General features: G+C 37.9%; 1 protein-coding gene across 20 annotated transcripts in view; it reads left to right on the forward strand.

Annotated features, from left to right (window-relative positions):
- Spn (protein phosphatase 1 regulatory subunit spinophilin) overlaps positions 1-27,009 on the forward strand; it is a 571,930-nt gene that overhangs the window by 526,880 nt on the left and 18,041 nt on the right. For 9 of the 20 annotated variants that reach the window (XR_008406442.2, XM_070098757.1, XM_070098775.1 and 6 more), the window contains 9 exons: positions 631-684; positions 4,935-5,139; positions 5,335-5,444; positions 5,712-5,843; positions 11,343-11,504; positions 14,824-15,383; positions 24,487-24,605; positions 25,879-25,911; positions 26,391-26,518. Coding sequence is in view for 18 of the 20 variants with exons in the window: in XM_070098757.1 (XP_069954858.1) it covers positions 631-684; positions 4,935-5,139; positions 5,335-5,444; positions 5,712-5,843; positions 11,343-11,504; positions 14,824-15,383; positions 24,487-24,605; positions 25,879-25,911; positions 26,391-26,518 (1,503 nt within the window). In the remaining 2 variants the exon portion in view is untranslated. Of the gene's footprint in view, positions 1-630; positions 685-4,934; positions 5,140-5,334; positions 5,445-5,711; positions 5,844-7,464; positions 7,908-9,538; positions 10,224-10,437; positions 10,469-11,342; positions 11,505-14,823; positions 15,384-24,486; positions 24,606-25,878; positions 25,912-26,390; positions 26,519-27,009 lie in introns of those variants that run through there. The other 11 variants (XM_070098780.1, XM_053771360.2, XM_053771356.2 and 8 more) reach the window with 10 other exon arrangements.

The following is a 27,009-nucleotide window of genomic DNA, read 5'->3' on the forward strand; positions in this document are numbered from 1 at the left end:
GGGAGATACTTAGGTTTGATTCAAGGAGAGAGGGCAGTTCCAATTCCTTAGATCAAGATCCTTTCACTAGCATCATATCTTCTTCTTCTGACCCCCCTGTCTTTTTGAAAGGGTCAAAAGAAGGGAAGGGTAGGTCTAATTCCTTGTATTAAAAGTTCTCACCAACATTAAGTTACTCCCTATTTGGAGAGTTTAAAATTATTTAAAAACCAGTACTGATATACATAAACCTGAACAAAATTGAATACAGAAGTAAGCATTGTATAGTATTTTACGAAATGTAGGAAGGTAGCCGCTCTTCACAGCATTTCACAATTATGTAAGGAGTAGCAAAGAAAGTTGAATTTTGCAGCTTAATTATATTTTTTTAAATGTAAATAGACAGCTTTAATTGTATTATGATTCTGTAAATCTGTTAACTTGTAACCAACTTATGGTATCCAGTCAGACTAGTAACCCTTTCTTGTTGTTCATGATGGTTTCCACTGATTATGTACTCATTGTATTTCCATTATTTTGAATATAGATTTGATGTATAATTTAAACACAAGTACAGTGTGCAAGGTTTTTGAGTTTAGTGTAATTAATTGGCATTTTAGTTGCTAGAACCCTGATTGTATTTTTCCTCAGGTCCAATATAGAAATGCAGTCGCTGAAGCAGAAATTACGAAGCTGAAGATGACCGTAAGTTGCTCCAGTCATGCTAGACTACTATGAGGCCTCTCACTTTATACATATACTGATGACCTCATCGTGTAATGCTTTGCTTTATAGTTTTGGATATAGTTTTATAACCATTTATAATTGCAGCCTCTCCTCACTTAACAATGGAGTTCCATTCGTAAGACCACGTCGGTAAACAAATTCGTCGCTAAGTGAGAAGCATACTATAATGGTAGTGGGTTTGTGTCAGCCATCTTTGATATTGTTTTAATGCACCTTTGCACCATTTATAACATTTCTGGTATATTTTTACATGTTTATACAGTTGTGTACTGTATATTGTAATAAACAGAATACAGGAATTCAGCTCCAATATACATTGTTTAGGTATGCATACTGGTGAGAGCCTGTCATAAGTCCCAGTCATTGGTAAACAAGTAGTATGTCGCTAAGTGAGGAAGGGCTGTATTGCTTTATATAATAGTTATTTATTAAAGTAGTTATTTATTTAAGTAGGCCTTAGACAAGGATGTGTGATGTCACGGTGGTTGTTTAATATATTTATAGATGGGGTTGTAAGAGAAGTAAATGCGAGGGTCTTGGCAAGAGGTGTGGAGTTAAAAGATAAAGAATCACACACAAAGTGGGAGTTGTCACAGCTGCTCTTTGCTGATGACACTGTGCTCTTGGGAGATTCTGAAGAGAAGTTGCAGAGATTGGTGGATGAATTTGGTAGGGTGTGCAAAAGAAGAAAATTAAAGGTGAATACAGGAAAGAGTAAGGTTATGAGGATAACAAAAAGATTAGGTGATGAAAGATTGAATATCAGATTGGAGGGAGAGAGTATGGAGGAGGTGAATGTATTCAGATATTTGGGAGTGGACGTGTCAGCGGATGGGTCTATGAAAGATGAGGTGAATCATAGAATTGATGAGGGGAAAAGAGTGAGTGGTGCACTTAGGAGTCTGTGGAGACAAAGAACTTTGTCCTTGGAGGCAAAGAGGGGAATGTATGAGAGTATAGTTTTACCAACGCTCTTATATGGGTGTGAAGCATGGGTGATGAATGTTGCAGCGAGGAGAAGGCTGGAGGCAGTGGAGATGTCATGTCTGAGGGCAATGTGTGGTGTGAATATAATGCAGAGAATTCGTAGTTTGGAAGTTAGGAGGAGGTACGGGATTACCAAAACTGTTGTCCAGAGGGCTGAGGAAGGGTTGTTGAGGTGGTTCGGACATGTAGAGAGAATGGAGTGAAACAGAGTGACTTCAAGAGTGTATCAGTCTGTAGTGGAAGGAAGGCGGGGTATGGGTCGGCCTAGGAAAGGTTGGAGGGAGGGGGTAAAGGAGGTTTTGTGTGCGAGGGGCTTTGACTTCCAGCAGGCATGCGTGAGCGTGTTTGATAGGAGTGAATGGAGACAAATGGTTTTTAATACTTGACGTGCTGTTGGAGTGTGAGCAAAGTAACATTTATGAAGGGGTTCAGGGAAACCGGCAGGCTGGACTTGAGTCCTGGAGATGGGAAGTACAGTGCCTGCACTCTGAAGGAGGGGTGTTAATGTTGCAGTTAAAAACTGTAGTGTAAAGCACCCTTCTGGCAAGACAGTGATGGAGTGAATGATGGTGAAAGTTTTTCTTTTTCGGGCCACCCTGCCTTGGTGGGAATCGGCCAGTGTGATAATAATAATAAATATTTATTATACTAAAAGAGCAAGGTGATGAGGATAACAAAAAAATGTCTAGGTAATGATAGACTAAATATTGGATTGTAGGGGAGGAGTAATGGAGGAAGTGAATCGATTTAAATATTTGGAAGTGGATATGTCAGAAGATCCTAGGTAGTAGGTTGGTAAACAGCAACCGCCCAGGGAGGTACTACTGTCCTGCCAAGTGAGTGTACAACGAAAACCTGTAATTGTTTTACATGATGGTAGGATTGCTGGTGTCTTTTGTCTGTCTCATAAACATGCAAGATTTCAGGTATGTCTTGCTACTTCTACTTGCACTTAGGTCACACTACACATACATGTACAAGCATATATATACACACCCCTCTGGGTATTCTTCTATTTTCTTTCTAGTTCTTGTTCTTGTTTATTTCCTCTTATCTCCATGGGGAAGTGGAACAGAATTCTTCCTCCGTAAGCCATGCGTGTTGTAAGAGGCGACTAAAATGCCGGGAGCAAGGGGTTAGTAACCCCTTCTCCTGTATACATTACTAAATGTAAAAGGAGAAACTTTTGTTTTTCTTTTTGGGCCACCCTGCCTTGGTGGGATATGGCCGGTGTGTTGAAAGAAGAAAGATGTCAGAAGATGAGTCTATGAAAGACAAGACGAAACATGGACTAGATGAAGGAAAAAGGGTTGGCGATGTGTTGAATTATGTGTGGAAAAAAAGTTTATCTATGGAGGAAGAAAAATAAATGTACCAGAGTATAGTAGTACCAACTTATATGTGGATGTGAGGCATGAGTCTTGAATGTTGCAGCAAGAAAGAGGCTAGATGCGATGGAGATGTCATGTCTGAGAACAATGTGTGTTGTGAATGTTCATTTTTTTTTTATTAACACATTGGCCGTTTCCCACCAAGGCAGGGTGGCCCGAAAAAGAAAAATTTTCATCATCATTCGCTCTATCACTGTCTTGCCAGAGGTGCACTTTCACTACAGTTATCAAACTGCAACATTAACAACCCTCCTTCGGAGTGCAGGCATTGTACTTCCTATCTCCAGTCCAGCCTGCTGGTTTCCCTGAATCCCTTCATAAATGTTACCTTGCTCACACTCAAACAGCACGTCAAGTCCTAAAAACCACTTATCTCCATTCACTCCTGTCTAACACACTGACGCATGCTTGCTGGAAGTCCAAGCCCCTCGCACAAAAACCTCCTATACCCCCCCCTCCAACCATTCCTAGGCTGACCTCTACCCCACCTTCCCTCCACTACAGATTTATACACTAAATCATTCTATTTTATTCCATTCTCTTTATATGTTTGAACCACCTCAGTAACCCCTCCTCAGCCCTCTGAATAATAGTTTTGGTAATCCCACACCACCTAACTACAAATTCTCTGCATTATATTCACATCACACATTACTATCAGACATGACATCTCCACTGCCTCCAGGCTTCTCCTTATTGTAACATTCACCATCCATGCTTCACACCCATGTAAAAGCATTGGTATAACTATACTCTAATACATTCCACTCTTTGCTTCCATGTATAAAGTTCTTTGTCTCCACAGACTCCTAAGTGCACCACTCACCTTTTTCTCCTCATCAATTCTTTGATTCACCTCATCTTTCATAGACCCATCTGCTGACACGTCCACTCCAAAATATCTGAATATATTCATCTCCATACTCTCTCCCAGCAATCTGATATCCAGTCTTTCGTTATCTAATTTTTTTGTTATCCTTATCACCTTACTCTTTCCTATATACACTTTTAATTTTCTTCTTTTACATACCCTACCAAACTCGTCCATCAACCTCTGCAACTTCTCTTCAGAATCTCCCAAAAGCACAGTGTCATCAGCAAAGAGAAACTGTGACAACTCCCACTTTGCATTAGATTCTTTATCTTTTAACCCCACACCTCTTGCCGACACCCGAGCATTCATTTCTCTTACAACCCCATCTGTAAATATATTGAACAACCATGGTGATATCACACATCCTTGTCTAAGGCCTACTTTTACTGTTCTTTTTCTCTCTTGTAGTATTTTCTGCAGGAGAAGGGGTTACTAGCCCATTGCTCCCAGCATTTTAGTTGCCTCATACGACATGCATGGCTTACAGAGGAAAGATTCTTTTCCACTTCTCCATGGAGAATAGAGGAAATAAAGGAGAACAAGAACTATTTAGAAAAAGAAGAAAACTCAAGATGTGTGTATGTATATATATATGCATGTGCCTGCCTGTGTAGTGTGACCTAAGTGTAAGTAGAAGTAGCAAGATATACCTGTTATCCAGCATGTTTATGAGACAGAAAAGAGGGAATATTATGTAGAGAATTTGGAGCTTAGAAATTGAAAGGCAGTGTGGGGTCACTTCAGGAGAACTGAAGAGGGGTTGTTGAGGTAGCCTGGAACTGTAATGAGGATGGAGAAGAATAGGTTGATGAAGAGGGCGTATAAATCTTGAATGGAAAGTAAGAGGGTTAAGTGTGGTCCCAGGAATGGTTGGAAGGAGTGGGTAAAAGAGATGGCCTTGGGTTTAAGGAGGTTGCAGAAGTGCTGCAGACTTACGCTTTTTTGTTTTTTGACAGTTGCTGGAAATGGAGAAGGTTGTAACCGAGAATACGCAATATACTAGTCAGCTCCTCGATGCCCAAAATAAAATGGTGGAAATGGACTGTCAGTTGCAGTCCAAGCTTTCCGAGGTGTCCACCTACCAGGACATGTTGGAGCAATCTCAGGGACAGTTTATTGTCTTAGAAAAGAAGTATTATAAAGCCAAAAAAATTATAAAAGGTAAAGAATCTTTTGGAATATGTATATTTTAAAAATAGTTTATATTTTGTTATTCTTGCCATTTTTATCCTTTTTTCCAGTAAATACTTTGGTAACTTTTACATTATTATACAATTCACCATCTTGTCTCATACATTGCACAAACAACAGTTAGAGGTGTGTTGGCTTTAATGAAGTATAATTTTTTAATCCTAGAATATCAGGGTCGAGAGAGAGATTTCCTTCACCGTGAGGAATATCACATAACCCAGCTTGAGGAGAAGGATTCTCACTATAATGCCCTTGTGAAGGCATTGAAAGATAGGGTGAGTCTCTTGGGTAATCTTCAAAATCTAATAATTAGGTTTAACTTTATTACACTTAAAATATATTAGAAAAAAAAAGGGAGTTAATAACCGTTCAATCTTTATTTTCATTCCCTTGTTATATTGCATTTATTTCTAACTTTATTTAAAGACTGAGGCAACTGGTTTTCATTATTACATGACTTAATCATAAATCTTGAAAACTGTGGCCTGTAAACTAGTTCTTAAAATCTCTGACCACTGAATATCATATCACATTCTTGACAGGTAATCAGCTTGGAAGCTGAACTGACAAATGCTCAGAAGAAAGCTGGCTTACCTGTCCAAGTGCCGACTGACACCACTACTCAGCCAGCATATTGGAACCTCCAGCAGAGCACTCAGTCTGCCCTTGCCAAGGTATAACATGTGATCAATGAGAAAAATAAGGTTACCTTCCTAGAATCTAAACTAAATATAAATACTATTTGTATGCATATTTATGAAGCAGTAAATAAGGTATATGTAAACTTAATTATCCTCTTGATGAAATCACTGGCACTAGATTTAGAGAAATGTTCAATAATATTAAATAGCTGTTAGATTTGGAGGAAGTGGAAATAGGAATCAACCTACTGGTCTGTTTGAGTGTTCATGTGTCTGTATGTGTGTGAGAGTGAGTGAGTATGAGTGAGAGAGCACAAGTGAGAGAGATGGAGAAAAAGTGCAGCACAAATGAGAGGGAGAATGCACAAGAGGAGGATGAGAGAGAGAGAGAGAGAGAGAGAGAGAGAGAGAGAGAGAGAGTGCAAACACCACTGTGTCAAGGGAAGACAAGTAAAAGGACAACACATCCTCTGTTGAACATTACTCAGTGATATTTGGCAGTGTAAAGTTAAAAGGGAAACTTTAGCCCAGCAAAAGTAGGCTTTGGCCAGAGATATATAATTTCATTCACTTTACCCACAGATACCATTTCATTTGTTCTCCATCCTACTCTTACCATAGACATAACTTAATAATGACCAGACACATCAGTTGCTCCTTTAAAAACATGTACATAATTCCAGAAGTTTAGCCTTCATTATTTTAAGCATTTAACAGATACCTTAACAAGCTGCTGTATTTGCTCACTTCACTATACTGTATCTACCTTTTTTCTTCGTAAACATAATTAAAGGCTCGCCATTGTTATTTACCTCTGGCACCTCAGATTTTTTAACCAGTTTTCCACCTTAGCATTAGGGTCTCTCTCAACAGTTATATTCTTGCTTGGTTCAAAACTCCCTAAACATTTGCTTAACAATAAGCAGTAGTTGAGAGTGGATCTCAGTGACATAATCATATGTACAGGTGTTCATCATCTTCATGTTCACTTTGATGTTGAACAGGTTTGAGAATTTACCATCATCTCTTCAGCTAGGTCACATTACAGTTAATTTGTTGTTATGTATTTGTGAATGCTTTTTAATAAGTAGACTTGAATTAGTGCACCACAGTATTGCAAACCTGTTGAAATTTCTGACTTTTAAGGCTCATAACTGTTACAGTATATTGTAAGGTTTTGAGTTTTTAGAGTAAATATTGTTAGATTATACTTGGTGATAAGAAGACAGTTATTAAAACTGAAGATTATTGGATAAGTGTGCCTTACTGTTTGTGTATGGGTAATGGAGTGCCTTTTTACTGTTATTATTATTCTCTTGATTTACAGACATTTCAGGCATGTAATATTTTTTATAATTGCCAAATGCATTTTATAGTTTATGTAAATATTAAGTTATTTCACAATGACTTTGGTTGATAACTTAAATGTATGATCAAGTTGAAGAGATGAACTTTTCACTTTTTTTGTGCACGTTATTGTGTGTTGTGCGCCCTGCCTGTGGTAGTTGATCAGTAGATTCTCACATTGTGTTGTGCACCCTAGACTGTAGTAGTTAATGATGAGTAGATCCTTACCATCCATGAGTGTTGCTGCATGAAGCACGTAGACATGTCTAGATTGCTCATGTTGATGTTCGTCTTTCTCTTCATACAGAGTGATTTGGTACTCTTGTGCACTTAGACTTACGGATCCAAGCATGTGCCCGTGCCTGTCAAGCCATCTTTTACGCTACTCCTTATTCTTCTTCACAAAGCATTTGCTCTAAATTTTCTATCAGCCTGCATCTTACACTATACCTGGATATTTTGCACATTTTCATATATTTTAGACTGAAGTAGCAAACTGCACTGCTGAATGACAAATGTATGCTATATACAGTTGCAGCAGGTGTACCCAATTTTCACTGCCCTAGCAGTGAAAGCATACATCTGTCATGATCACTGGTACAGTGACATGACTGCATTGACCAGTGAAAGTATACGTCTGACATCACTACCTCGGGAAGGCGTATTTATCCTCCAAACATCCTGTTGTTCTGTTCAGGACAATTGATACACGTTTTAACCCTTCAGCCCACGTTTTGCATATTACTTTAATGTTTATTATTTTTGCGTGTTTTAACTTCTATGGAAACAGTAATTCTGTTGATGGAATACTACGCTATTTTTAATTAAAGTTTTAGATAGTGTCATGCTAATATTTTGCTAATGACATTCTCAGTATATACGTAATTTGTATGTTTGCTGATTTTTTCAGTGGCTATAAATGTAATTTTGAATAATAACCCTGTTTTCAGGTTTGGATTCTTCTGATTTTATAACATTTGATATTGTTAAATATGTTACATGTTTCCCAACAAGGAAATACATTCTCTATTACTTGCTCTGTAGTTTTCTAGAAATACAGACATAATTCAGTGATGACCCAGCAAACTGCAACATGCTCACCTGACTTACACAGTTTGAGCACGGTGTCTTGCCTTCAAAACTCAGATCTGGTTAGCTGATTTTCCTGAATCCTTTCTAGAATCCCTTCATAGATATTATCACATTGACACTCGAACAGCACATCGAATCCTGACGTCCATGCACCTTCTGTTTCGTACAGTGTTATATTAAAGTATTTCATTACATAACCACTTCTCCTGTATAAATTACTAAATTTAAAAAGAAAAACTTTTGTTTTTCTTTTTGGGTCACCCTGCCTCGGTGGGATGCGGGCGGTTTGTTGAAAAAAATAAATACATAATATGAATGTATTTTGTGAGCAAACGAATTTAGAACTTACATCCACATTGAATTCCTGAATATATAAAGTGCACAGTGTCTATAGTAGTATGTTCTTCAATGAACAACATTGACACCCTGTTATTTAGTATTGGTAATGTGTTCTTAGTAGCCTGTCATGTAATTCACACTTCAGTTTGTCAAGAATTTCAGTCCTCATAGAGTGGTATGAAATCAAATACAGTGGACCCCCGGTTAACGAACTTTTTTCATTCCAGTAGTATGTTCAGGTGCCAGTACTGACCGAATTTTTTCCCATAAGGAATATTGTGAAGTAGATTAGTCCATTTCAGACCCCCAAACATACACGTACAAACGCACTTACATAAATACACTTACATAATTGGTCGCATTTGGAGGTGATCGTTAAGCGGGGGTCCACTGTAGTTGTTACAGTTCCCGGGTAGTGTATGTCATGGTTTGTGCTTGTCTCATAAAACCTCTTGTTTGGGGTAGAAATGAATGTGATACCTTGGACAGTAAGAAAGAAATAGTTGTCCCATAAATAACAGCCATAATAGTGTTAGGCTGAATTCACTATAATTATATTCACTTGTAAGAATCATACAGAGGCTAGGCAATGGGAGGTAATTAGGTTTGATCTTAGAAATGAGAGGATAGTTGCAATTCCTTAAATTTAACTGTCTTTGATTAGCATCAGTGTATATCCATTGAAGGAGTAAAAAAAATATAGCCTTGTTGTACTGAGCCCTGCTGAAATAATCTTGTATGGTGTTTTTATATTCTCCAAATGATAAAACATTATTTATCAGCCTCTTGGGTGCATTTATAACATATCCAAATTAAGGTGTTTAAAGTTCTTGTAGAAACTTTTTGTATACTTTTTTATTAATCTTTTTTATGTAGCATTCTTGAAAATGCACTTAACAGTTGAGGTGTTAGAGTTTAACTAATGTGAATTTGTGTGTTTCTCTTTGTAGTCAGCTGTAATTTATTAGGAGTAATCTGCAATGTTGAGCCTTTCCTGTTAGCATACTTCCCAACATTATGCACTGTAGTTACCTTATATTATTATATTACATATATGGTACATGTATGAGGAAGCTAAGTCTGTAGGGGAGTCAAACAGAACCTGAGAAATGGGAGATAATCACATTTGATTCAAGGAAGGGGAAAGTAGATCTAATTCCTTGGACCAAGAAGCATTCCCTGGCATGAGGACACCTCCTTGAAGGGTAGTTAGCCTATAAAAATCTCTATTACTCTAAAAATTAAAATAAGTGTAATATTAAGTTACATGCCTTGCAGAATATATCTTATAGGCTAGTCTAGCAATCTATAAGTAGAAAATGCCAGGAAAGTGTGAGAGAATAATAATTGTAAACCTTGTATATAGAATTTACTAGTTCACCCTTAAAACCCAAGGTATTTTTCGTCAATGTTTACTGTCCAAGGATGCTTATCAGCTTTCCTGTTCTGATCCTGCTGCTATATTTGATGCTCACTCTCTCACGCACCGCTCAAACGCTCGCATACCCTTCCTTGCCTGTTTAGCAGCCTCCCCGCAAGCCCAGCCTGTGCACGCTCGACCCAGAGATATCGGATACGGAAACGTCCGACATCGGCATGTCAGAGGGCGACAAAGCTAACACCGTAGAGCGAAAGGTAGGTTAGTGTTGGGATGTTTAGTGTATGTGGAACCTTAATACATTTAAAGGATGTATTGTTAATAATGCATACATTACTACAGGTGCAGGTCCTGGCTTTAGTATTATACATTATGTATTAAATAGCAAGTGTATTTTGTTAATACGTATTAAATAACAAGTGTACTTTGTTTAGATTACTTATATAATACTATTTTATTATTTTTTTATAGGTTGCTTAATGGCTGGCTTTAATAGTGAAAGGTATAACTTCTCTTACAGTAATGTAGTAGGTATGTTGGCACATAATGGCTTGAATATGAAGACTAGAGGTCACAGATCTGTGGCTGGAGCAGTTCACAAATAACCTACAATTTGGAGAGGAAACTTGAGACTATGTTTTTGGCCATTATCAAGTTACAGAATAAACCAACTTGATAATGGTCTAAGATGGACCAAGATGACATCTAAACTTTCCTCTCCAAGCTGTTAGTATGAGTATAAAAACTGCTAAATGTATTTTTCACTTTTTTATATCAAATTATTATTATTAAAAAAACAATCATTAAGCTTTTTTTTTTTTAAGTGAGTTTTAACATTTGTATGGTCATAGATATGAAATTAGCTTAAATTATAATGCTTAATTGTAGCATGTAACTTCAGTGCAGTTTAATTATAGTACATACATGGTTGAGGAAGGAAATAAATGTGGGATAGACATGTAAGCTGTACGTAGTAATTTACAAGTAAAGTTTCAGTTTTATGAGAATTCATAAATATCATTTTAACCCTTAAACTGTCCAAACGTAGATCTACATTCACATGTGTAGCGCTCCGACCTTGATTTTCCTCATTTGAAAGCATGAAAAAAACATAGATCTACGTTCAGAGCCTGCCGCACGTCAACGTATATCTATATTTGCACAGTTTAAGGGTTAATGAAAGAAGTTTTAGCATTGAGAGGACATTAAAATAATACGAATTTAAATATCATTGAAGAGTCTTTAAAAATTTTCATTTGTACTGCAAATGTAGGCAGCGAATAGTTTCTTGAGAGAATGTCAAAAGCTCTAACAGATCTACAGTAAAGTAAGGCAAGAATTCATTTCAAGTGTTAACACGCACTTATTTTTTTCAGTTACCAGTAAAGGAGGAGCTGGACGAGGCAGTGCCACCACACGAGTTACTGGATGTTTCGGCAAGTCGTGCCAAGGGGGAGCTGGCATCGCGTGGTGGTCTGGCCAACCGTCACCTGCCTTCCCTCAAGAAGACAACCAGCATGAGTAGTGCTAGCAGTCAGGTTAGCAAGCAAACATTAAGAACTCTACACAAATAACACACACATAGGAGAGACAAGCTTGCAATAACGTTTCGGTCTTATTGGACCATTTACAAGTCACACTAACCCAAAAGAGCGAGGAAGCCAGTATATATAGATGAGGGGGGGGGGGGTCCACACAAGGGTGGGACAATGAGAGGAAGAAAAAGATGAAGTGGTAGTGGTAAGAACTCAATAGTACAAAGGTTTCCAAAGCTAGGGTAGTTTTACAACAAACACCCAACTTGAATATGAACTCAAGAAATTCACATAATCCATGGCATGGCATACTCCCAATTTTTCCTACCTTCAACTTTTCTGAGAACTGCAATTTTTGGTCAGCTCCTCATGCAAAGAAACATGGCAAGCTGTTAGGTCAGCATGAGAAATGACGAGTAAAATTGCCTCAGTAAACTGCTCTCACAGTTCTGCGCAGGGAATGTGCTGATTCATGTGATAAGGACAAACATATGCTAATATGAAATGTAAACATGCCAGCACCAGCTGTAGTGCCAAGAAATATTGCACTGCCAGCAACACTTGCAGGTTTGCACACCCAGCAACCCCACCACCAGCTGTGCTTACATGTTGCACTGCCAGTATCCTGACACCACCAGCTACATGTGTGTTGCACCACCAGCATCCTGATACCACCAGCTACACTGACATGTTGCACCATTAGCACCCAGATACCACCAGCTACACTTATATGTTGCACCACCAGCTACACTGACACCACCCCAGCAACACTGTCTACCCTTTTTGATAGCACTTCTTAATAATTTTTGTTTGATCCATTGTTCTATATTTAGCTTGTATTCATTAGCTACTTTGTGGAAAGCTTTGATTAACCCTTAAATGGTCCAAACGTATATATACGTTTTTTCAACATTTGAAAGTATGTAAAAAAATGTAGATCATCTTTTTTCTTTTTCATTTGAAAATGTGTAAAAAACTTTTATCTACATTTGTTTTTTTGTTATGTTCGATATGTAAAAAAAACGTAGATCTACGTTTGGAGCACTACGGATTTGAACGTCGATCTGTTTGGACCGTTTAAGGGTTAATAAATACAGTATATTCTTTGAAAATTAATCTATTTGTTCTGTTATAATATGCTTTCATTACTTTATTTTACATTTACATTTACTATTTGAATGTTTATGCAGCATCAAAATATATCATAGAGGCAATAAGTTGGCAAACAGCAACCCTCCAGGAGGGCACTACCATCCTGTACTGTAGTGTCTACATAAGACAGGTGGAGAATGAGATGCTTGTTCAACATTCAGAAATCTTTGAGGCAATGTTTCGCCAGGCATTGGCTTCTTCAGTCCAATACAGAGAAAAACGGGACTGATTCTCCTCATCTTTCACTATTTTTCTGTGTATTGAACCAAAGAAGCCACTGGCTGGTGAAACGTTTCCTCAATAAAGATTTCCAAAAGTTGCACAAGTGTCTCATCCTTCAGCTCATTGATTTTCTAAACCATTTCACCACACAGTAGTTGGTAAACAGGTTATTTGTGTATATATATCTTCCTATCATTTGTTTGTGTGAAAGAGATGCCTGTTAGTTATGCACTCTGGCAGGACTGCTAGTCATTTTTTCTTTATCTTATAAATATGTAAGTGCATATTTGTAAGAGAAGTAAATGCGAGGGTCTTGGCAAGAGGCGTGGAGTTAAAAGATAAAGAATCACACATAAAGTGGGAGTTGTCACAGTTGCTCTTTGCTGATGACACTGTGCTCTTGGGAGATTCTGAAGAGAAGTTGCAGAGATTGGTGGATGAATTTGGTAGGGTGTGCAAAAGAAGAAAATTAAAAGTGAATACAGGAAAGAGTAAGGTTATGAGGATAACAAAAAGATTAGGTGATGAAAGGTTGGATATCAGATTGGAGGGAGAGAGTATGGAGGAGGTGAATGTATTCAGATATTTGGGAGTGGACGTGTCAGCGGATGGGTCTATGAAAGATGAGGTGAATCATAGAATTGATGAGGGGAAAAGGGTGAGTGGTGCACTTAGGAGTCTGTGGAGACAAAGAACTTTGTCCTTGGAGGCAAAGAGGGGAATGAATGAGAGTATAGTTTTACCAACGCTCTTATATGGGTGTGAAGCATGGGTGATGAATGTTGCAGCAAGGAGAAGGCTGGAGGCAGTGGAGATGTCATGTCTGAGGGCAATGTGTGGTGTGAATATAATGCAGAGAATTTGTAGTTTGGAAGTTAGGAGGAGGTGCGGGATTACCAAAACTGTTGTCCAGAGGGCTGAGGAAGGGTTGTTGAGGTGGTTCGGACATGTAGAGAGAATGGAGCGAAACAGAGTGACTTCAAGAGTGTATCAGTCTGTAGTGGAAGGAAGGCGGGGTAGGGGTCGGCCTAGGAAAGGTTGGAGGGAGGGGGTAAAGGAGGTTTTGTGTGCGAGGGGCTTTGACTTCCAGCAGGCATGCGTGAGCGTGTTTGATAGGAGTGAATGGAGACAAATGGTTTTTAATACTTGACGTGCTGTTGGAGTGTGAGCAAAGTAACATTTATGAAGGGGTTCAGGGAAACCGGCAGGCCGGACTTGAGTCCTGGAGATGAAAAGTACAGTGCCTGCACTCTGAAGGAGAAGTGTTAATATTGCAGTTTAAACTGTAGTGTAAAGCACCCTTCTGGCAAGACAGTGATGGAGTGAATGATGGTGAAAGTTTTTCTTTTTCGGGCCACCCTGACTTGGTGGGAATCGGCCAGTGTGATGATAAAAAAAAAAATGTAAGTGCAGCAGAACCCCCATTTCCATTGATTCGCTATCCGCGGTTTCAGTTACCCATGGTTTACTGTGGCCCAAAAATACCTCTTAATTTTACATAATAATGGCCCTGCAGCAGTAGAGAAGCTGGCACTTCTTCAAAGCCTAAGAGAAGCTGTGAAGTGCTTTCCATCAGTGAAAAAGTGATAATTCTCCACTGATTGTGCATAATATATCATTCAAACTTTATATAAGGTATGTATAGGTTTGCTACTATCCATGGTTTCGGTATCTGCGGCAGGTCCTTGGAATGGATCTCTGTGGATACGGGGGTATAAGGTAAATCTCACACACCTCTACTTGTATTCATTATACACTTTCCTTTACATTCTTGAGGTTTCTTAATAGCTTTTATTGCTGTATTACTGTGTAACTTTGCCAGTTTAGTAAGTCTGGTCCAAGATGATACTGGAGTAATGGGGAGAGAATGATTCTTGAAACCATTAAAGGATATACAGTATTTCTTTTGTATGAAATTCATTACTGTATATAAACTTTTTTCTCACAGGACCAGAGCTTAGATGATAGCAGCCTTGATGAAGAGCTTCCTGAAGCTGTTAAACCTCCACCACCAGCCGAAGCTACTCAAGATGGGCAACAGGATCAGGGGAGCCGGAGGTCAGCAGAACCCCAGGAGTCTTCCCTACCCCCTCATAGTCCTCCTCCTGCCACTAGCAGCATAACCCAAGCCAAGTTGCCCCAGCCTCCTTCATATACCCAAGCAACTATGGGGAGCATGAGCCATTTAGGTAGCCCCCCTCCTTACCACCATCCTCCAATCCAGTTTGCCTCACCACGACAACCCTTCACCCCATCTTATGTAACGTCTGACCCGTCCATTGGTCTGCCTACTAGACCCCTGGGTGGCAGTACTGATGTGCAGACACATCAGTCACGATCAGAGTCCCGTCCTGAGATCCCATATCGTCACCCCCCTCCTGTTGCCCGAGTACAGCCAGTCAACCGTGCAGAAATTTCTGAATCTGCTAGCTTGGCTGCACACTTGGCCAATCGCACACCTCAGCAGCAGAGTTTAGCTGAACAGCTGAAGGCTTTGTTAGCTGAGAGGTGAGAAAGATGTTATGTTTCAAGGTTACCATATATACATCTTAAATGACAATAATAGTAGCGTGCACACACTACCACTAACTTTCACTTTACACTATTCTACACAAGTCATTAAGAATTAACACCTTTCACTTTCATTAATTCAAATTTGGTTAATATTTTCTGTCTTCCTATTTTCTCCCTTTCCTTTCGTTCTTTCTTTTGCCTTTTTTTTTATGTGGGAAAATAATCCTTTATATGTGCAGTTGGAAGTTTGATTTTCATATTAAGATATTTATATTTAAGATGTATTTAAATTTGTTTTGCAATTTTGTGACTATGCATGAGCGATAAATTAGATATTACCATAATTTCTCCTTTAAAACAATTTCCATATAATTTAGGAAGTAATTTTGTTACTATAAAGATACAATACTTCTCTTTTGAATATCAGGCAAACCAGTATTGTCAGTTTAGTGTTTATCTTTAATTGATAAATGGTAAAATTTTGAAGGAAAGTCATTCCACCCTATATAGTTGCTTCTTCATCCTCTCTTCCTGACCTGTTCTCTGCTCCTTTCTACCTTTTCCTCCTCTCTAAAAATGAGTTACGTATTTGTGAATTGTCCCAGTCATGGTATTGTGACTTTATTCGTCACGCCTAGAAATTTAATGTGATACAGTGGAACCTCGATTTTCAAGTGTCCCAAGATACGAGTTTTTGAGTTACGAGCCATCACTTGGTTAATTTTTTGCCGAGTTATGAGTAAGCTTCCCCTGCTTCCCCCTCAACCCACTTCGCTTGTTTATCTATGATTTCTTGCTTTAATTCCATGGACATCATCATCATTTTCTTCTCAGCACTGTCCTTTGCACTTACTTTCTTAGGACCCATGGTTAGAAAAAAGAAATTTGGCAAAATAACTACACAAAATGCAAGCAAAACACAAGAGAAATTATTCCACAGTAAGGTAAACAGTGCACTGCGCCAGTTGGCTGCTTTCTGAAGTTCCTCGTTATTATTATAATAATAATTATTATTATTCTTCTTTCTTTCAACACACTGGCCGTATCCCACCGAGGTGGGGTGGCCCAAAAGGAAAAACGAAAGTTTCTCCTTTTACATTTAGTAATATGTACAGGAGAAGGGGTTACTAGCCCCTTGCTCCTGGCATTTTAGTTGCCTCTTACAACACGCATGGCTTACGGAGGAAGAATTCTGTTCCACTTCCCCATGGAGGTAAGAGGAAATAAACAAGAACAAGAACTAGTAAGAAAATAGAAGAAAACCCAGAGGGATGTATATATATGCTTGTACATGTATGTGTAGTGTGACCTAAGTGTAAGTAGAAGTAGCAAGACGTACCTGAAACCTTGCATGTTTATGAGACAGAAAAATGGACACCAGCAATACTACCATCATGTAAAACAATTACAGGCTTTCTTTTTACACTTGCTTGGCAGGACGGTAGTACCTCCCTGGGTGGTTGCTGTCTACCAACCTACTACCTAGAATAATTATTATTATTATTAATCATAGAATTGATGAGGGAAAAAAGGTGAGTGGTGCGTTGAGGTATATGTGGAGTCAAAAAACGTTATCTATGGAGGCAAAGAAGGGAATGTATGAAAGTATAGTAGTACCAACACTCTTATATGGGTGTGAAGCTTGGGTGGTAAATGCAGCAGCGAGGAGACGGTTGGAGGCAGCGGAGATGTCCTGTTTAAGGGCAATGTGTGGTGTAAATATTATGCAGAAAATTCGGAGTGTGGAAATTAGGAGAAGGTGTGGAGTTAATAAAAGTATTAGTCAGAGGGCAGAAGAGGGGTTGTTGAGGTGGTTTGGTCATTTAGAGAGAATGGATCACAGTAGAATGACATGGAAAGCATATAAATCTATAGGGGAAGGAAGGCGGGGTAGGGGTCGTCCTCGAAAGGGTTGGAGAGAGGGGGTAAAGGAGGTTTTGTGGGTAAGGGGCTTGGACTTCCAGCAAGCGTGCGTGAGCGTGTTAGATAGGAGTGAATGGAGACGAATGGTACTTGGGACCTGACGATCTGTTGGAGTGTGAGCAGGGTAATATTTAGTGAAGGGATTCAGGGAAACCGGTTATTTTCATATAGTCGGACTTGAGTCCTGGAAATGGGAAGTACAATGCCTGCACTTTAAAGGAGGGGTTTGGGATATTGGCAGTTTGGAGGGATATGTTGTGTATCTTTATATGTTTATGCTTCTAGACTGTTGTATTCTGAGCACCTCTGCAAAAACAGTGATAATGTGCGAGTGTGGTGAAAGTGTTGAATGATGATGAAAGTATTTTCTTTTTGGGGATTTTCTTTCTTTTTTGGGTCACCCTGCCTCGGTGGGAGACGGCCGACTTGTTTAAAAAAAAAAAAAAAAAAAAATTATTATTATTAATTTAGGGAATTGGATCTGTGCTCCAGTTCCCTAAATTAATAATAATAATAATAATGAGTGAGCTTCAGTTCCCTAAATTAATAATAATAATAATACTTAGGAGCTTCAGAAAGCAGCCAGCTGGTGCAGTGCACTGTTTACCTTGCTGTGGAAGCATTTCTTTTGTGTTTTGCTTGCATTTTGTGTAGCTATTTTGCCAAATTTCTTTTTTCTAACCATAAGTTCTAAGAAAGTACAGTGGACCCCCGGTTAACGATATTTTTTCATTCCAGAAGTATGTTCAGGTGCCAGTACTGACCGAATTTGTTCCCATAAGAAATATTGTGAAGTAGATTAGTCCATTTCAGACCCCCAAACATACACGTACAAACGCACTTACATAAATACACTTACGTAATTGGTCGCATTCGGAGGTAATCGTTATGCGGGGGTCCACTGTAAGTGCAAAGGACAGTGCTGAGAAGAAAAAGATGATGATGTCCATGGAATTAAAGCATGAAATCATAGATAAACAGAAGCGAGGTGTGCGAGTTTTTGCGAGGCAGTATGAGCGTAGTATGTACTTCTACTATGCTGGTACTGTCTCGCATTAAGAGTGTAGCAATTAAGTTCAGTGATAAAGTGTAGCATTAAGAGTGTAGCAAGTAGCCTATCTTCCACCCTCCACCAGTGTACATACACTTTATAAAACCAGTTTATTTCTTTACATTCTCTATTATGTTTTATTGTTTTTATGCAGTATTTCTTATTTATAAATACATTGTTTCAGTGTTTTTATGAAACTAGTGATCTAGTGCAGTTAGCCTCACAAACACTCAATTTTCAGAATGGGAAGATATGGTCAGTGTGGCAGCGGCAATGGCCGACACCACTTGTCATATTATGGCCTATTTTATTCATTCTAGAGTATATATCATGTTTCTATGTTATTTATTTGTTTTTTATGTCATATTAGATCAATTTTGATATATAAATAAGCCGTAGAGTTGATATTAGCGTTATATTGAAGTATATTTTGTCCTGCTTCCCTAGAGCAGGAATTCCTCTGGAACGGATTAATGGCATTTCAGTTAAATTAAATGAGGAAAATTGATTTGATATACAAGTAAATTGAGTTATGAGCTTGGTCACGGAACTGATTAAACTCATAAGTCAAGGTTCCACTGTATTCAGTTATTAAACAGTTTGTAAATGAGCAGAGATTAACTAGAAAAGTTTATGTAAAGATAATACAGTAAGACCTCACATAATGCAGCAATTATGCTTCTGAAATTGGTGCTTTATGTAAGATTATGCTATGTAATACATATATGTGAAAAATAGGGTTAGGTACACAGCACATCGACGAAAGACATATAAATTTGTTTTAGGTATACAGCACCTCTGAGAAAGCTATACAATTTTTTGTGTTTTTTGTTATCGATAATATAGCTCTTGATACCTTACATTGCAGATGTGGTTGCTTGTTAACCTAACATCACCTACTAGTACTATCACCACTTAATACCATCTATCATACCTAATACCACCCTCCATCATCATTTCTGGCCAATAAAATTTCATTTTGTAGTTGCTACATGGCCTGGCCATGGACTGGGCCACGGGGTCGTTGACCCCCACAACACCCTTCGAGGTATATTACCTCCACAACCTCATCACCTATGACCACTTACCAGCACTATCACCACCTAACAGTGTCTATCACCACATTCAACCATCACCCAGGAGCGAAATTTTCCGAATGGGAACCAACCCAAATTCAGTTTTTTCTAACTTTAACCTAGTTAATTAAACACAGGCTGGGACCATGTTCTAGTAATTTTGGGCTATAAATATGATTAGCATTCTAATAAAAATACATGATCTTTTTTCAATGCATTGGCTGTATCCCACTGAAGCGGGGTGGTCCAAAACGAAAAACAAAAGTTTCTCTCTATAAATTAAGTAATGTATACAGGAGAAGAGGTTACTAGCCCCTTGCTCCCGGCATTTTAGTCACCTCTTACGACATGCATGGCTTACAGAGAAAGAATTCTGTTTCACTTCCCCATAGAGATAAGAGGAAATAAGCAAGAACTAGTAACAAAAAAGAAGAAAACCCAGAGGGGTGTGTGTATATATGCTCGTACATGCATGTGTAGTGTGACCTAAGTGTAAGTAGAAGTAGCAAGATGTACCTGAGATCTTGCATGTTTATGAGACAAAAAAGACACCAGCAATCCTACCATCATCTAAAACAATTACAGGCGTCTGCTTTACACTCACTTGGCAGGACGGTAGTACCTCCCTGGGCAGCTGCTGTTTACCAGCCTACTACCTAGGAAAAATACATATATGCATACTTTCTTTCTTTCAACACACCGGCCGTATCCCACCGAGGCGGGGTGGCCCAAAAGGAAAAACGAAAGTTTCTCCTTTTACATTTAGTAATATATACAGGAGAAGAGGTTACTAGCCCCTTGCTCCCGGCATTTTAGTCGCCTCTTACAACACGCATGGCTTACGGAGGAAGAATTCTGTTCCACTTCCCCATGGAGATAAGAGGAAATAAACAAGAATAAGAACCAGAAAGAAAATAGAAGAAAACCCAGAGAGGTGTGTATATATGTGCTTGTACATTTATGTGTAGTGTGACCTAAGTGTAAGTAGAAGTAGCAAGACATACCTGAAATCTTGCATGTTCATGAGACAGAAAAAAGGACACCAGCAATCCTACCATCATGTAAAACAATTACAGGCTTTCGTTTTACACTCACTTGGCAGGACGGTAGTACCTCCCTGGGCAGCTGCTGTTTACCAGCCTACTACCTAGGAAAAATACATATATGCATACATATATTCATATTTACATACATATATGCTGTACATGCATATGCATATGTACAAAGTAATGGAAGTGAGATATAAAAGAGAGGGATGGGTAAATTACTTTTTTCAAGACTGCAAGAAGGCATTTTGTACTGTATTTCACAACAGACTGAGGAAGAAACCTGAGGTACAGGTAGGAATAACACAGAATATACTCCAGTAGATCAAATAGTATTTTAGGGGAAGGAAGCGAAAAGCGACTGTCAGGGAAGAGTAACTAGTGGGGTTCCACAAGGATCTGTATTAGGGCCAATACTGTTAATGGTTTGTGAATGACATTCCAAATGGGACTGAGTCAAATGTATCCCTGTTGGCCAAAGATTAAAAACAGATGAGGATGACAAAAGGCTGCAAATTGATCTGGACAGACTAAAAAATTGGTCAGATAAATGGTTGCTAAATTCAACCCCAGAAAATGCAGTTATGAAGATTTGGAAAGGTGCCAGTAGACTGCGCACAGAGTATAGGCTCTGGGGACAGAGGATGTAGATGTAAGTGAGAGAGTGGGGTAAAAATTGTGCCTAGCATATCAGCAGAGGCTCTTATCAACTGAATAACCTCTGCAGCTAATGCTTGTCTGGCAGATCTTAAGATTGGTCCTCAGGAATCTCAACAGAGTCATTCAGAACCCTTCATATTACATTTGTCAGGTTCATCTTGTAGTATGCAGCACCAGCATGGAACCCTCGTCTGAAAAAGCATGTTGAGAAACTGGGGAATGTGCAAAGGTATGCAACGAGGCTTACTCCAGAACTAAGGGCCATGAACTATTGAATCTACCGACATTGGAGTACAGAAAAACCAGGGAAGAAGTGATAACATACAAAATACTAAGAGGAATTGATAAGGTAGACAGGGATAAGCAGTTTGAGAGTCAGGAAACAAGTACTCTGGGGAAGTCAACAACACAGGTTAGGTTAGGTAAGGTTTGTCAGGGTTTTAGTTATATGATGACCTGCAGCTGGAGTTTTTGGTCATCTGATCGAGGCCTTCCACTGGCTTACCTGTCCACCCCTTTAAAAATTAAGTTTATTAGTTATCAGTGACACAGATAAGCCACAGGGATGTCAGGAAGTATTTCTTAAATCTCAGGGTGGTCACGAAGTGATGTGCCAGGTTCCATACCTAGTTTTAAGAGCAGGTACAATAGGGCCAATGAGGCTAGGAGGGAGTGCATCTGGCAAGCAGAAAGTTGAGGTGGGGCTAGGAGCTAAGACTTGACCCCAGCAACCACATATAGGCAAGTACATGCGCACACCAATATTTTTTTCAAAATACTGTGCCAGTTCAGGTTTTCTAAGTGCTGTATTCTGACTTCTAGAGTAATTGTCCATGATTGAATAAATCTTTAAAATTATTGTCAACCTCTGAGATAACAGTTGCTATGTTTTCAGTGATATACTTGATGCTTATCTGCATTCTAGGGAGCATTCCTCAATGCATTTTACATTTCAAATTTTGTTCAACATACTTGCAATGCATTGATCTAGACAGCATGTTGGAAAAATTTATTTTTTGTGGATGCGACTCTCTCACAAATGTGAATATTAATGATCAACAAGGATAGTGGATTCTTACTGGTATCAAAAGCAGTCTACAATGTACAGAGAGTAGTTAAAGCTTTTCTTGTTACACTTATAGGAAAAGTTGGAACTTCAATAACAATACTCTTACTGTATAGTAGATAACAAATAAATGGATTTATTAGGAGTCTTTTAAAATTGTGGTAGCACTGCTGCAGTATAGTACACTTAATTGAGATAACCACTAGCATGTTTTTGGATGGCTGACAAACACAAGTAAAGCATTACCTTGGACAGAGTAGTTACATGACCAGTAGTGCGTCGGCCTGGAGTTCTATGACTCTTTAATCATGAGTTCAAACCCTCTCATGGTATTTTTGTTTTATAACCAGTAGCTGTCTAGGAAGGCCCACTCGCACAGTATTTTCAGTTACTTGTATTGTGAACTTTTCCCAGATTATCTGAGCCTGAGATATATTATTAAGGCCTGGGGATAGATAGGGTATGAGTATGAGGACCCACGTCTTGAATTTTGAAGCAGTTCTTCATCCAGTCAGTGTCAGCTGATGAGTTGTACAAGGAAGAACATCTATTAGAAGTGATAAGAGGTATATATTTTGTGCATACTCTGGAGTTTCACATTTCAATGGACTTCGAGTGATAAGAAGTTGTTTATTTTTCAAGGGTTATTGTTTATGCTGGTGGAATGGTGTTAGCTATATTGCTATACACTGTATATATAACTGTTATACAGTCCCTTTGCTTAAAAACTATAGTCTCAAAAATGATGGATTTCACTGGGAAATTGCTTGAGCATTCAAGGTAAAAAAAAAGTATTGCATTTTAGTGTACATCAGCCCCCACAAACATGACTTGCACTCAAGGGAGAGAATCCACAGTGCAAGGCATTTCTTTCCTATATTTTTTTCTGCGGAATGTTCTCAATATGACTTTTTCTGCTTGTTTCATTCTGTAAGTAGTCCTGTTTCATACTGCACCTAGTACTCTTGAGTACATACTAGTGATGATAGTTTGCACATAAAAGCTTTAAGATATTGAAGGGAAAAAGATTTATGAAGAAAGAATGTGAGAACTAAGCCTCGTGTTATTTTAAGAACAAAGAATTTGAGAGAATATGATCATAACATACATCAGGTTACAGTGTATACAGCCATATTTCAACATGAATTATCATTATTAGTCAATACTGTGCAATAAACATATATGGGTCATACAGTGTTTTCTTGCATCATGATTGAATATGGTTATTTCAGAGAGAAAAAAAAAAAGTGCTATATGATGCAAATATATCAGCTAATACAGTAAGAGTTTTTTCTCACCCATAGTAGGCTACATTTGAAAAAAAAATTGGATTTCATTATTATATTATTTGGAGCTTAATTTACAATTCAAGGACTTTTGGAAAGAAGTGTTACATAGGTAGTGTGTGTTAAACACAAATACAGTACCTGTGGAATGGCGATAATCATCTTTGATTTGAGGAAGGGGATGGTAGACGGAATCTCTTGGAACACACTAAACTTTTTTTAATATTCAGTGATTAGATAAAAATGCTATGTTAATGGTTTGGCTGTTATTCAACAACCATTGCTGAAGTTTTTATTATTTCTCACCATTATATATAATTTTGTATGTTTTGGTCATATTCATTTTCCAAGGCATTTGAAGATGAACCGAAAGTTTTGGGTTCTTGCACCACCCTTCTGAGTTTGATATTTTCTTATTACAAATGGCTTCAAGTTAAGGCCTCTACTTTTATGTTTGCTCTATTTTTGGCTGCTGCTTTTCTGCTTTTCATTATAAATATGCTTATCATGGTAACCTTTATACATTTTTTTTTCTGCAACTTTCACACATTTTTTATTTTGTTTACTTGAATGGAGAGCATTTACGAGTGATGCACATAGCTGATAGTGATGATAGCATGCAAAACATGTCAGGTGTTACTGGGACTAGAGTGTGAAGGTGTGCAGGTATTTGTACTCTGCCTGAAATATTTTGGGGAAATTATAATGCTGTTATTGCCTTGCTTCAGGTGTTGGAAAATAAGTAGTTGACAAAAAATTTTTTTTAAGTTTTTTGGTGGATTATACTTTGTAATAATGATTAATTGTATGCTGAAACTTTTTAGTTTTTTGAACAAAATAAATATAATAGTAACTAAATAATCATCTTAAGATACTGGATTGTGAAAGGTTCATCTGCATTCATTATCATAATGACTAAATATTTGTTATTGTTTTCCTGGAAGTCTTTGGTACAGTCTTATGCATTATCACTTATTTTTTACCTCCAGAGAATTAGACAGTGATGGAAGCCAGCAAAGGAGCGAGAGAGAGGCGAGCCCAAGCAAACGATCACCAACAAGTCTCATGGAAGATGTCAGACAGGCTGTTCTACAAGCTGATGTCTCTTGTAAGTTGACAGAAAATAATACTTTACATTTTATTTTATTTTTTGCAGCCAAAATTGTTGAACTATGATCATCCTATATATGGCTCCTGATATGGCTATCATGTTTGTATAGTAAACTAGATTATTATTATGAAGATAGTCAAAGAGTAGCCCTGCACCTACAAGAGAGACAGTATCTTGGGAATGAGAGGTAATCAAGTTTAATCTAAGGGGAAGAGGCTTCAATTCCTTGAATTTAGAGCCTTTCACAAGCATTAAGGAGCCTCCCCTGAGAGGCTTTGTCCTTCCTTGGGGGATATGTAAAAGGCCTAGGTTACTTCCATTACTTTAGGCACCATTATAGACATTGTGAAAGTCATTAAAACCCCTGTATTGTCCAAGATTTTAAAGTGATTACATTGGTTAATTAATTCTCAAAGTATAACTGATAATCAAAATCATATGATAGGATGATCATGATTTGATTCCAAACATTACTTTTTGATCATGTAGAATAATTTTTTGCATCATTTGAAGTAGAGTATTTATGTAATGATCTTACTCTCCCATAGTCTGAAGATATTGCAACATACTACCACTGTATCATGATATGTAAAGTATTTCTTAAATACATTTTGAAAATTAGTTGATGATGATAACTTTTTTTTTTTGCAAGGTAATTCCCAAGTGACTTAAGTAATATTGAATTATCATACTGTGAATTTTTTAGTTTTAAGTGATAGAAAATTAAATTACGTAGCACTTTTCATGCTAAAACCATTAGTATAAGCTTGGATTATATGTATACAATGCTGTTTTCCAAGCAAACAGACCAAAATTTTAATCCAACAAATACTCCTTATTGTATTTGAAGTCTGAGGTTTCTAAGGGATTCTTGGGGATGTGCTAAACCCGTAGGGGTCATGCAGTGTCCGGGGAATGGGGAAGTAATGATGTTTGATCAAAGGAAGCTGAGGGTAAGCTCCAATTTCTCAGATCAAGAGCCCTTCACCAGCATTGTGGTATCCCCTGTGAAGGTATTCATGGATACAAGAGAAGGGATAGTTTATTATACAGTATGTACTGTACTATGATGTACTATATAATTTAATATGATTATTATTGTAGGTTAGTACTAAAGCCACAAGTCATACAGCTCATGGGGAATGTGAGATATCATGTGGATTGTTTTATTATTTTAGTAATATTGGTCACGATGGAGTTACCTTGTATGGTCACTATTGTGACAAGTTCTTGTATATGTACTAAAGAGTTTTATTCTTCTCCTTTTTAGCCTCTGTTCCCACACAACAATACTGGCAACACCGTATGTTTTGCTTGTTGCATGTCTCTTCTCTGCCTCTCTTTGTGATTATTTATTTATCATACTGCTTAGGTCATTATTTTTATTTTGCATTTATATTTTATTTTAAAAATTTAGTTGTGAAAAGCTCTTGATTTTTGTGAAGGTGCACCATGAACAGCTGTTGCAGTTGCTTTGAGACAGTTTCTGAAAGCAACTGTTTTATTAAGAGATTTTGTTGTTTTTTGCATGAATTTTGCTTTGTGAATTTTACGTTTTTTCTGTAACGTAGATAATTAGATTATTCATCAATACTTGTAGTGTAGAGACGTACCAAATGCAATATCTGCATAATATTTGTAATACGTCAGTTTTGCATTAATGCTAAATAACACATTCAGTGTACTTTGCACAAGAAAATAAGTTCCAGCCACTTGCTAGAAATCGCACACAGCGGTCAAGGTGCACACCAACACACGTCAATCAAGGGTTTTCTCTTCCAGTGGGCAAGAAGCCAGTAATCAGTGCACCTGTTCCTTTGTCGTCAACAGCACACGGGGTTGTTGGCCAGGGTCAGGTTGTACACCCAGTCAGCTCTCCTCAGCGATTACAGTCTGCATTTTATTCTCCTGTAAGTAAGGTGGTCATAGGAGACTATATTAATATTTAAGGCAGTAACAGGATGCTGTATTACTTTTGTAAGTAAGGCAATTATCAAATGTTGTATTACTTTTTACAAGGTGGTCATAGTATATACTATAACTTTCCTGTAAGCTAGTTGGCCATAGGATGCTACATTACTATATTAAGTAAGGAGGACATAAGGTGCTATATTACTCTCCATTAAGTGGTCATGCTAAATTACTTTCATGTAAGTAGGCAAGTCATAATCTGCTGTATTATATTGACAAGACACATACATACTGTACAGCATGCTGTACTTAATTACTTTCTAAGTAAGCTGGTGATAGTATGGTGTATAGTATTATTTTTTTGTAAGAAAGATATAATCTGCTATACATTGTTACTCTAAGTAAATACACATTTTTATTGAGACTTTAGGCACATTACATTAATAAAAATTTCAGTGGACTTAAGGACACAAATTTTATGGGCATGTAA

The sequence above is a fragment of the Cherax quadricarinatus genome, chromosome 5 (assembly GCF_038502225.1).
Source record: "Cherax quadricarinatus isolate ZL_2023a chromosome 5, ASM3850222v1, whole genome shotgun sequence".
Lineage (NCBI taxonomy): Eukaryota > Metazoa > Arthropoda > Malacostraca > Decapoda > Parastacidae > Cherax > Cherax quadricarinatus.